The sequence below is a fragment of the Oncorhynchus tshawytscha genome, linkage group LG09 (genome assembly GCF_018296145.1).
Source record: "Oncorhynchus tshawytscha isolate Ot180627B linkage group LG09, Otsh_v2.0, whole genome shotgun sequence".
NCBI lineage: Eukaryota > Metazoa > Chordata > Actinopteri > Salmoniformes > Salmonidae > Oncorhynchus > Oncorhynchus tshawytscha.
In genome coordinates, this window is record NC_056437.1 from 35,388,043 (window position 1) to 35,399,998 (window position 11,956).

At 40.9% G+C, this 11,956-nt stretch overlaps 2 protein-coding genes across 3 annotated transcripts in view; one reads left to right on the plus strand and one right to left on the minus strand.

The window, feature by feature from the left end:
- The window catches only part of pigl (phosphatidylinositol glycan anchor biosynthesis, class L), a 27,024-nt gene extending 16,696 nt beyond the window's left edge, over positions 1–10,328 (plus strand). Inside the window, exons 4-7 of one of the 2 annotated variants that reach the window (XM_024431762.2) lie at positions 2,598–2,665; positions 4,239–4,270; positions 6,980–7,113; positions 10,092–10,328. In XM_024431762.2, the coding sequence (XP_024287530.1) occupies positions 2,598–2,665; positions 4,239–4,270; positions 6,980–7,113; positions 10,092–10,139 (282 nt within the window). In that variant the 3' untranslated portion in view covers positions 10,140–10,328. Of the gene's footprint in view, positions 1–2,597; positions 2,666–4,238; positions 4,271–6,979; positions 7,114–7,736; positions 8,473–10,091 lie in introns of those variants that run through there. The other variant, XM_024431759.2, reaches the window with a different exon arrangement.
- Positions 9,918–11,803, minus strand: LOC112257861 (centromere protein V). Its single transcript, XM_024431763.2, has 5 exons — positions 11,680–11,803; positions 11,492–11,584; positions 10,528–10,597; positions 10,323–10,437; positions 9,918–10,149 (listed from the first exon to the last, which is right to left on the minus strand). The coding sequence occupies exons 1-5, from the start codon at positions 11,688–11,690 to the stop codon at positions 9,980–9,982; spliced, it is 459 nt and encodes a 152-aa protein (XP_024287531.1). The 5' UTR covers positions 11,691–11,803; the 3' UTR covers positions 9,918–9,979.
- Between the last annotated feature and the right edge of the window lie 153 nt (positions 11,804–11,956).

Genomic DNA, 11,956 nt, shown 5'->3' on the forward strand with positions numbered 1-11,956 from the left:
CGCTGAAAAACATCCCCACAGCATGGTGCCGTCTCGTCTGTTCCCTGTCTCGGAGCTCTACGGACAATTCCTTCGACCTCATGGCTTGGTTTTTGCTCTGACATTCCATTTCAACTGTGGGACCTTATATAGACAGGTGTATGCCTTTCCAAATCATGTCAAATCAATTGAATTTATCACAGGTAGACTCCAATTAAGTTGTAGAAACATCTCAGTGATGATCAATGGAAACAGGATGCACCTGAGCTCAATTTCGAGTCTCATAGCAAAGGGCCTATATATATATATATAGGCCCTTTGCTTTGTTGTTATGGGGTATTGTGGGTAGATTGATTAGAAATAAACATCTAATCATTTTTAGAGTAAGTCTGTAACGTAACAAATTGTGGAAAACACCAAGGGGTCTGAAAACTTTCTGAAGGCACTGTACACGGGTTACCGGTACAGTGTCAATGTGCAGGGGCACAGGTTAGTCGAGGTAATATGTACGTGTGTGTTGGAGTGTCAGTGTAGTATGTGTGAGTGTATGGTTTGAGTCCAGTAAGTGTACATTGAGCCTGTGCAAGAGAGTCAGTGCAATATAATAAGAATTAAATAAGGAGATCAATGTAATTAGTCTGGGAACTGTTCAGCAGTCTTATGGCTTGGGGGTAGAAGCTGTTAAGGATCCTTTTGGTCCCAGACTTGGAGTTCCGGTGCCTCTTGCCATGGGGTAGCAGAGAGAACAGTCTATGACTTGCGTGGCTGGGGTCTTTGACAATTTTTGGGGCCTTCCTCTGACACCGCCTGGCATACACTCTTAGAAAAAAAGATGCTATCTAAAACCAGAAAGGGTTCCTGTCCCCATAGGAGAATCCTTTGAAGAACTTATTTTTGTTCCATGTAGAACCCTTTTGGTTCCAGGGAGAACCCTTTCCACAGGGAGTTCTACATGCAATCCAAATGGGTTCTACCTGGAACCAAAAAGGGTTCTCGTATGCGGACAGTCGCAGAACTTTTGGAGGATCTGAGGAGCCAAGCCAAATCTTTTCAGCTTCCGGAAGGGGAATAGGTGTTGTCGTGCCCTCTTCACGACTGTCTTGGTATGATGGGTCCTTAGTGATGTGGACACCAAGGAACTTGAAGCTCTCGACCTGCTCCACTACAGCCCCTTCGATGTGAATGGGGGCTTACTCTGCCCTTTTTACTCTGCCCGTCTTGCTCAGAGGTTGTTGTCCTGGCACCACACTGTCAGGTCTCTGTCAGGTCTCATCGTCGTCGGTGATCAGGCCTACCACCACGGTGTCGTTGGCAAACTTAATGATGGTGTTGGAGTTGTGTGTGGCCACGCAATCGTGGATGAAAAGAGAGTACATGAGGGGACTAAGCACGTACCACTGAGGGGCCCCTGTGTTGTGGGTCAGCGTGGCGGATGTGTTGTTGCCTACCCTTACCACCTGGGGTGCGGCCCGTCAGGAAGTCCAAGGTTCTAGTTGCAGAGGGAGGTGTTCAGTCCCAGGGTCCGATTGCGTCATCTGTGCATCTGTTGGTGAGGTATGCGAGTTGGAGTGGATCCAGGGTGTCTGGGATGATGGTGTTGATGTGAGCCATAACCAGCCTTTCAAAGCATTTCATGGCTATAGTTGTGAGTGCTACGGGGCGGTAGTCATTTAGGCAGGTTACCTTAGCTTTCTTGGGCACACAGACTATGGTGGTCTGCTTGAAACATGTAGGTATTACAGACTGGGTCAGGGAGAGGTTGAAAATATCAGTGAAGACAGCCAGCTGTTAAGGATTATGCACAAAGATGAACTAAATCATAAAAGAGACTACAGAAATATAAAGTATTCTACCTTTCCCATAATATAACCTATTTGTATTGGTTTACTGCTGTTACAGTTTTTAGCATGTAAGTCTAAGCCTAAAACAAGCAAAAAAAGAGTTGAAGCAGATATCCTTGGAACCCATTTTTATTATCTGTTCGGTTTGGCAACAACTAATATTTCCAGAAACTGGTGTTTGTACGTGTAATCATTTTTTGCCTCCTCCAAGTCAACTCTGGCAGATGTAAAATGTCTCTCTCAGGCCAGTAAATGGCAAGACATGACCCTGCTCTGGGTTAGAAGGTGTGTGGTGTCCACCTTTTTATGTTCGGTTTCAGGGACACAATCATGGTACATTTATCCTCTGCCTCACTCAAAAACTGCTGTGTCTTTAGTCAAGTTGTTTTTCTTTCCCTTTGACCTGCTTGCTCCCCCTTTTCCCTTTCCCCATCTTCCCTTGGTTCTCAGGTGAACAGGCATACAGACAGAAAAAGGCTCTTAAATATCAGTTGTCTTCTGCCAAGCTGCATTCTGCTGTCAGTGTGAGTCCCAGATGGCACCCTATTCTAGCATACGACTTTTGACCAGGGCCCATAGGACTCTGCACTATATAGGGAATAGAGTGCCATTTGGGAGGCAGGCACAGACACCGACATTCAAGACACGCCTCCATTAACCAAACAGTGAACGTGCATCTCTTTCTTTGGCATGTAGCCAACATTTCACATTGATATTTGATACTTCATGCCATAACATAAAATAACTATCTTCAAATGAACATTGTTGTTGTTTCAGGTGCTGACCTTCGATGGAAGGGGAGTGAGTGGCCATAGCAATCACACTGCCATCTACAAGGCTGTCAGGTACGAACAAGACTTTAAACACTGTCCATCATTCTAAGGCTGACACGTGTGTGTCCTTTTAGATTTTATTGTATTTTAATATGCCGTTTTTGATCCGTTTGTGGAAAGCACGTCGTCCCAAGGGATGTACCCTAGGAAACACATATTGTCCACAGATCCAGGACCAGAACCTGGACAAGAAACCAGCCTTGTAGGCAACATTCCTATACTTCATTATTATAAAACATACATACACCACATACTAAAGATCCCAACCTCCCCACTCCCCTACAAACAAACACAGAAGCATTCAAAAACACACACACACTGTTTTGCATGATTCCTCTGTTGCATAGTTGAGAGGTCGTCCAAACCCACACTCCACCAATGGATCTGCAGATGGCCCTGCTCTCAGAAACCCACAGGAAATCACGTCCTGAAGAAAGGAGGGTGGAGAACTAGATGAGAAGAGTAGGGAGGAGAGGAGGATCGCTCTGATCTGGAGAACTGAATAGGACACCAGTCCAACAGTTGCATCAGACTGTTGTGAAATAAAATAAAATTAATGTTTTTGTGTTTTGTCATATCACAGTCTCTCATGATAGACTGGAATAAATGTTTAAAATCGAGGAGCTGGCCTGTGCGCACAAGATATTTGGTTCTGGGTTCCTTCCGAAATTATTGTGATATGTAGCTACACTACAGTGTAGTACAGTGAGTGAACAGAACAGGTGTGTTCATTGACTAGTGCTGCCTGCTTGGTCTCTTCCTCTCTGAGCTAAGCCTCCCTGGCTCTCCTCCAACACCCAGACCTCATCCCTAGTAGGAGAGGATGAGTGTGTTGTGTTGTCCAGATCATATCCCATGATTCCCATTAGACTTAAACTCACAAGTGATGCGCACCATTTTATAAAAATAAAAAGAGATGTATAAAGCCATCAGTGTTTTGTTACCTTGGTGTACGTCTCCAGTGAGAGCTTGTACTGAACAGGAAGGAGGAGAAGTGAAATGTCCTCTAGCGTTCAGACCGTGATGAGAGTGTGAGAGGAGAGGGAGAGTTACAATAGCGAATGTGGAATGTGACATGGAAGATCCAGAGACCATAATCCACTCATAAGTTATCATGAACCACAATTCATTAGAACACATCAACAGGTTGTTGCAGCTGCTATTACTGTCTCACCATCATCAATAATTGAGGAGACAACTATTCCCTATTGCAAATGATCCTATTCCTAACATTTGACAGGCTACTTTGCTGCCTTGCCGCTTCCCCTTGTGAAGGCTTAAGCTATTCACCTTTTAGCCATTTGAGCTGTAGCCAGAGAAACTGAACCGTTGGCTCTAATATGGCTGGAAGGACCATCATACTTTGTCCTGAAAAGGTTGTGTATGGTTCACACCCACAAACTTTTTCACTGTCCTGAACTTTGGCAGTGTAATTAGTTCACTTCCAAATTGTACGTAACTATTTGTCTCATAGGCTTACTTGCTTTTCCTATCTGTAGGATTTTCATGCAAGTCAAAGTTTGTGTGCTTAGGCCTCCAATAACTACTGTGTTGATGTTGTTTTTTTGCTTGTCTCTACCAACAGCTACCTGGCTTCCATTGGCAACATACCAGATGGCGAGTATTTAACCTTTACATTTTTATTTGGCCAAGCACATCTCAAATACCTATATTTGGATAATCATTATCAGCATGGTAAGGTATTTAGCCTATTATAAATTATACACCTAAAAACATTTGCATCAATTACATGACATGATGGTAAATGGAGTACAAACTGGTACACTTATAAACTCAGGACAAGAAGAGAGAAGTTATCCTAAAGCAGTGTAGTTCGAACTGGAGTCTTGGCAAAGACCGCCATCTAGTGTTGAAATTTGTGTGTGTCACTTGCACTTCTCAGTCAGCTTCCGAGGCATTAGGAACACAACAATCTATCAGCCAGTGCTTCACCATTTGTTCCTTTCTCCCAGCTGGATGTGAATCTATTCCCATTAACACCCTCCCTCCTCTGTTGGACTTATTTCCTCCAACTCATCATGGCTTTGGCCTTTGTAAGATAGTGGAGCCACATCGTCACAGCTCTTCCTAAAGTGTTGCACACCTCAGGCCAGGCCAGGGTCAAACTTTTAAACCCTCTTAATATAGCAGCTTGGCAGATCTCTCTCACTCTCCATCTCTCATGTTTTTCTCCCTAGTTAACTCCCTCTGCCTCCCTCCCTGAACTGCTGTAAACCTTCCTCTTACATAATATTCAAACCCTTGACCCCTGCTGTCTATATCGCTATTGGTTTTTTATTAGGATCCCCATTAGCTGTTGCAAAAGCAGCAGTTACTCTTCCTGGGGTCCACACAAAACATGAAACATAATACAGAACTTCAATAGGCAAGAACAGCTCAAAGACAGAACTACATAAAAAATATTAAAAATGGCACACGTAGCCTACATATCAATGCATACACACAAACTATCTAGGTCAAATAGGGGAGAGGCGTTGTGCTGCAAGGTGTTTCTTTATCTGTTTTTTTTAACCAGATTTGCTGTTTATTTTAGCAATATGAGATGGAAGGAAGTTCCATGCAATTGGGGCTCTATATAATACTGTACCCTTTCTTGAATTTGAATTTGGGGACTGTGAAAAGACCCCTGGTGGCATGTCTGGTGGGATAACTGTGTGTCAGAGCTGTGTGTAATTTGACGATGCAAACGATTTGGGATTTCAACACAATGTTTCTTTTAAAAAGAAGGGATGCAGTCAGTCTCTCCTCAGCTCTTAGTCAAGAGAGACTGGCATGCATAGTATTTATATCAGCCCTCTGTTTACAATTAAGAGCAAAATCTTGATATTGTAAATGAAGTTACTGTTATACTAGATAATGATATTACTGTGCCACATCATGGCTCACACTAGACAATATTGCATGTTTTAAGTGACATTATGAGACATTTAGAGTGGCACTGTCTTGATCAAAAGGAGGAAACAAACAAGACCATTTAACACTCTGTACCCTGTCCTCCTTTCCCGTGATCTAGAGCAAACGAGAGAGAACACCTTTCTATTACAGTAGGATGTGAGATCAACCTGTTGATTAGATTTCAGCCAGGACCATTTTATCCAGTGATGAGCATCGTTGAGAGAGGGATGGTTCCTATCGCAATAGTTGATTAGCTGTAAACATGCCACACCAAGACCTTACTGTACATGAGTGTGCTATCACATTGGTATCACATGATGAACTTCCGGCGCCGACAGAGATGGCCGCCTCGCTTCGCGTTCCTAGGAAACTATGCAGTTTTTTGTTTTTTTACGTGTTATTTCTTACACTAGTACCCCAGGTCATCTTAGGTTTCATTACATACAGTCGAGAAGAACTACTGAATATAAGATCAGCGTCAACTCACCATCAGTACGACCAAGAATATGTTTTTCGCGACGCGGATCCTGTGTTCTGCCTTACAAACTGGACAACGGAGTGGATTCCATGCAGCGTACCATACCTTATATAATGTTACTTACCCTACATTATTCATCTCATATGCATACGTATATACTGTACTCTATATCATCGACTGCATCCTTATGTAATACATGTATCACTAGCCACTTTAACTATGCCACTTGGTTTACATACTCATCTCATATGTATATACTGTACTCGATATCATCTACTGTATCTTGCCTATGCTGCTCTGTACCATCACTCATTCATATATCCTTATGTACATATTCTTTATCCCCTTACACTGTGTATAAGACAGTAGTTTTTTGGAATTGTTAGTTAGATTACTTGTTCGTTATTACTGCATTGTCGGAACTAGAAGCACAAGCATTTCGCTACACTCGCATTAACATCTGCTAACCATGTGTATGTGACAAATAAAATTTGATTTGATTTAGATTTGATTTGGTACTCTGCATTCAGTGTTGAGAGGGAGATAAACCTCAGTGTGATTCTAAAGCCTGTTCACACAGTTGCATACTATAATCCCCTCTCATTTTCACCAGTTTACCCAAAGCCTCTTTTGCCCAATGAACCATTTACTGTATATATCCAAGTCTCCCAAAAACATGGGGCAATATGACTGTACAAACCCACAGTAACTCTTTGCTAGTAGCTACATTTCCTGTCTGGTCATATTTTCCTCCACTTGAAATATGGCTTGTCTTTCCATATCTTTGTCTCCAAGACTTCAAAACACTAATTATACTACATTTATGTCATGTAACCCTGTAAACGATCTCTGTTTTTCATTGACATTCTGGGTGAGATGTAAATTGCACAAAAGGTACACTAACTAGGCTAGGATTCTCAATTCTCCCACAGACTGCAGTCTCGTCTCTCTGTTGACCATTGGTGTTCTCAGAAAGTACCTCTCCTTCCTGGAGCTGCCTATCAGCTGGCTCCTCCCATCAGATCTCTGCTGCGTCATAGGCTCAAAGGGCTACATTCAAGCTAAGGTGAGCCTGTCATCAGCCTATACTATCAGGCTTGAAATAGACATGTTACGGCAGTTCCACTAACATCTCTTCCCCTATTATTATGGGACAAACGTTGTCAATACATGTAATAGCCTAGTACATGTATAGTTAGGGTGAGGCATGTATAAAAACAGCATTGGGATTTACATCCGGTGTACACACAGTGAAAGTCCTCGCTCTCTTTCTCTATGAAAGTGAAATTAGGTCTCAACACCTGAATTGACTGGTACTGGCACTGTGTACATAGATCAATATTTATAGTGAAATATGCTATATCAGCGTTAGAGAAAATTGTCAGACACCCCTCGCTGGACATCAGACATAAAGATTGATTTGAACTTCTGGAGAAATTCGTGTTTTTACCATGCATCAATATTTATAAGGAAATACATTACATGAATGCAGTACCAGTCAATTCACTTTTATTGAGAAAGAGCGAGGACTTAGGGATCACCTTATACACTTGCGGATGTAAATCCCAATGCTATTTTTAAACATGCCTCACTCTGTCTGTAATGACTGATGTCCAGCGAGGGGTGTCTGACAATTTTCTCTACCGCTGATAGATCTTTTTCTAGTCTAATAGACTCTTTATTCACCAGAGGGCCATGCTCTGTCACCGTACCCAGCTCCTGTGGTTTCGTTACCTCTACATTTGGTTTTCACGCTACATGATTATCAACACATTCCAAGTTATTGATCAAGGACCAAAGAATCTGAAGATCTATTAGTGAAAAATTAGGTTCCTGATTAATCTTCTGAGAATACTGTTACTTGGGTTTGTTAATCTTACTGTAATCAGTTTGTGCATATTTTTATATGTTTTGCCTCATCTGACATATTGATCTCATAGCACTGATATATTCAGACATACCTATTGCTACCTATTGATTGAATGTAGATATTATATTTTTCTAACTTTTTGTTGTTGAAGGAAATACACTATTAAAGTTTCTCTTCCACTCATTGCCAACATTGTTAGTTGGGAACAGATGACTTATCGTTAATACACTATTTTCAGTTTACTGTAAAAATGTTGACATATACTGACACTGTAAATGAATAGTGAATTTGTCAAATTTAAGTAAAATGTGAATACATAGACATTGATTGTAACCAAACAGGGTAGGTTTGGTCCTTTTTATTTTTGTAAATTATGTACAAAAGTTAGAACAAATGTTCAAATTGTTAATGAACCAATAAAGTTAATTTCATTTAGAAGAAAAATGTGTCTCAGTTATAATTCAATAATGGACTGTGTTTGAGCTCAGCTACAGTTGAAGTCGGAAGTTTACATGCACTTAGGTTGGAGTCAATCAAACTCGTTTTTCAACCACTCCACAAATTTCTTGTTAACAAACTATAGTTTTGGCAAGTCGGTTAGGACATCTACTTTGTGCATGACAAGTAATTTGTCCAACAATTGTTTACAGACAGATTATTTCACTTAAGTCACTGTATCACAATTCCTGTGGGTCAGAAGTTTACATACCCAAAGTTGACATTGCCTTTAAACAGCTTGGAAAATTCCAGAAAATGTCATCATGGCTTCAGAAGCTTCTAATTGACATCAGTTGAGTCAATTGGTGTACCTGTGGATAATATTTCAAGGCCTACCTTAACTCAGTGCCTCTTTGCTTGACATTATGGGAAAATCAAAAGAAATCCGCGAAGACCTTAGAAAAAAAAATTGTAGACCTCCACAAGTCTGGTTCATCCTTGGGAGCAATTCCCAAATGCCTGAAGGTACCACATTCATCTGTACAAACAATAGTACCCATATAAACACCATGGGACCATGCAGCTGTCATACCGCTCAGGAAGGAGACACCTTCTGTCTCCTAGATATGATTGTACTTTTGTGCGAAAAGTGCAAATCAATTTCAGAACAACAGCAAAGGACCTTGTGACGATGCTGGAGGAAACAGGTACAAAAGTATCTATATCCACAGTAAAACGAGTCCTATGTCGACATAACCTGAATGGCCGCTCAGCAAGGAAGAAGCCACTGCTCCAAAACCGCCATAAAAAAGCCAGACTACGGTTTGCAACTGCACATGGGGACAAATATCGTACTTTTTGGAGAAATGTCCTCTGGTCTGATGAAACAAAAATAGAACTGTTTGGCCATAATGACCATCGTTATGTTTGGAGGAAAAAGGGGGATGCTTGCAAGCTGAAGAACACCATCCCAACTGTGAAGCATGGGGCGGGGCGGGGGTGTTCATGTTGTGGGAGTGCTTTGCTGCAGGAGGGACTGGTGCACGTCACAAAATAGATGGCATCGGGAGGAAGGAAAATTATGTAAAGCAACATCTCAAGACATCAGGAAGTTAAAGCTTGGTCGCAAATGGGTCTTCCAAATTAACAATGATCCCAAGCATACTTCCTAAGTTGCTTAAGGACAACAAAGTCAAGGTATTGGAGTGGCCATCACAATGCCCTGACCTCAATCCTATAGAAAATGTGTTGGCAGAACTGAAAAGGCGTGTGTGAGCAAGTAGGCCTACAAACCTGACTCAGTTACACCAGCTCTGTTAGGAGGAATGGGTCAAAATTCACCCAACTTATTGTGGGAAGCTTGTGGAAGGCTACCCTAAATGTTTGACTCAAGTTAAACAATTTAAAGGCAATGCTACCAAATACTAATTGAGCGTATGTAAACTTCTGACCCACTGGGAATGTGATGAAAGAAATAAAAGCTGAAATAAATAATTCTCTCAACTATTATTCTCACATTTCACATTCTTAAAATAAAGTGGGGATCCTAACTGACCTAAGACAGGGAATTTTTACTAGGATTAAATGTCAGGAATTGTGAAAAACTGAGTTAAAATGTATTTGGCTAAGGTGTATGTAAACTTCCGACTTCAACTGTATGTGTTTCTGCTACAGGCTTGGACAAGTCTCTGATATTCGGGTGGTTTTTCATGGTCTCCTCATACTTCTGTCCACAGAACTTCTCTACTGTCACACTGCGTACAGTACCTGGGTCCAAACAGTGAGGAGCTATGCCTAGGGTGGGAACACACAAACCTTTTTGTTCACTTTCATGCATGAGAGACACTTCTAACCTATTGCTATCGTCACCGTTTTACCACAAACAACAATACAAGGCATGTTTTAGGTTTACATAATAAGCAAAGGTAAACATGACTGCTACTGTGTTTCTTACTGGTTGTCCTTACCATATCCATCTGGATTGGAACGTGGGGTGAAGAAACTCTGGACTCCACAGGTACTACAAAATGTGTGCTTCCCAATGTGTGTATTAAATGTATATGTGTTAATAATCCCCAAACCCTGAAACAAGAAATGAACCAAATTAACATTCAAACTGACCAACCTGGTAGAGCTATTACCAAACATCTCCCTGTAAAAATGTTGTATTACCTGTAAAAGGTTAAACTGATTTTCTGGCACAATGAAATGATGGTTTTGCTTCTTGGTGCAGATGCTACAGCTAGATAAAGAAACCAGAATGAGTCATATTGTGATGGACATAGTAAGTTATAATTCCGTAATAGAAGTATGATTGTAAAATAATCAAAAGACAGTTCATCTACAGAGATGTTGTCATTTGGGCAGGAAGTAAGTAAACATTCGCTGAGCCAGAACAGCCCATAGTTTATTTTTATTTTTGCTCATTCACAAACCTGTATCTCCAATTCTCCATCACTATAAATTGGGGACCCAGATTTGCATTGTTTTCCTTTCTGTTATCCTCCTAAGACCCAGCAATTCATTTTTCCTCTAGTGGACATCAGTTCTTGGTCCTTATCTCCGAGGCCACTGTATTAAGAACTGTTGTCCCTTTGAGAGGACATTCTTAGCTTTTCAATGATATCACGTGTGGGGGTGTGACCTTGACAACCCTATATTCCTGTTTCTTAAAAACAATTGCACATTTTATGGACATTTGAAAATAAGTGTAATTATGAATTGTAATTTTTGTGAGTTGGAAATTCACATTGTTTCTAGAAAATAAATATCTCAGGAATAGTGAAGGGAGTTGTAAGGACTGTGTAATAATCTTTTTCACATTAAATAAGAGCTTATTAAGAAATATCCTGTAGTGGACACCCGGATGCCACAACTATGTATTTCACCTACTGTACCCATGTAAATGTTTTCATATTTATGTCCTAAGGACCACTACAGAGGGCAATTTTGCACTTACAATAAAATATTAATATTTTTAGACATGTTTTGTTTTTTCACCCCAAACACTAATGTAAAAATTAAAATAATCCCAACATTTTTTTTCCAGGTCTCAGGATTATAGCCTGCCCTTTCTATTGCTGTTGCAGTGAACCGTATCTGTAATGGATCACTGTTGAAATGTTGCAGATCATACTCGCAGTCGAAAACCAGAAGGTCTGGGGAATTCCAGACTTCGAATCTGACAGCCCCACAATGGCATCCGCCTGTGTGCTTCACTCGTTCCACCCTGTGTGAAGCAACACAACACATTTAGACTGTTCATGAGGCATGACAACTTCAATACGAAAATTCTGTTCATAGACAAGACATTTTGATACACACCGTTTTTCCATTGCAACGTTTAATGAAATTGAAAACGAATTCCAGTGTATTCCATTAAATATATTTTGAAATCGATGATCAGAAATGTCAGCAAGTTAAAATCCCTCAAGCACTACTGTAGTTTGTCAGTTGATATTGCGAGAGAAAGTCCCTTATTGCCTGTGAGCAATATGAGATGGCTCTAAATATGGCTCTGCATTACATTGCCAACTTCTGCTTGAACCATGTTCTACTCCACTCTCACCATGCATGCTGAATCATGCTTTCCCAAAATATT

Coding starts and splice junctions, on each gene's coding strand:
- LOC112257861 (XM_024431763.2), bottom strand. Junction 10,598..11,491: donor CTTCTGGTTTTCGACTGCGA/GTATGATCTGCA, acceptor TTCTTTATCTAG/CTGTAGCATCTGCACCAAGA. Junction 10,438..10,527: donor ATCAGTTTAACCTTTTACAG/GTAATACAACAT, acceptor TTCTTGTTTCAG/GGTTTGGGGATTATTAACAC.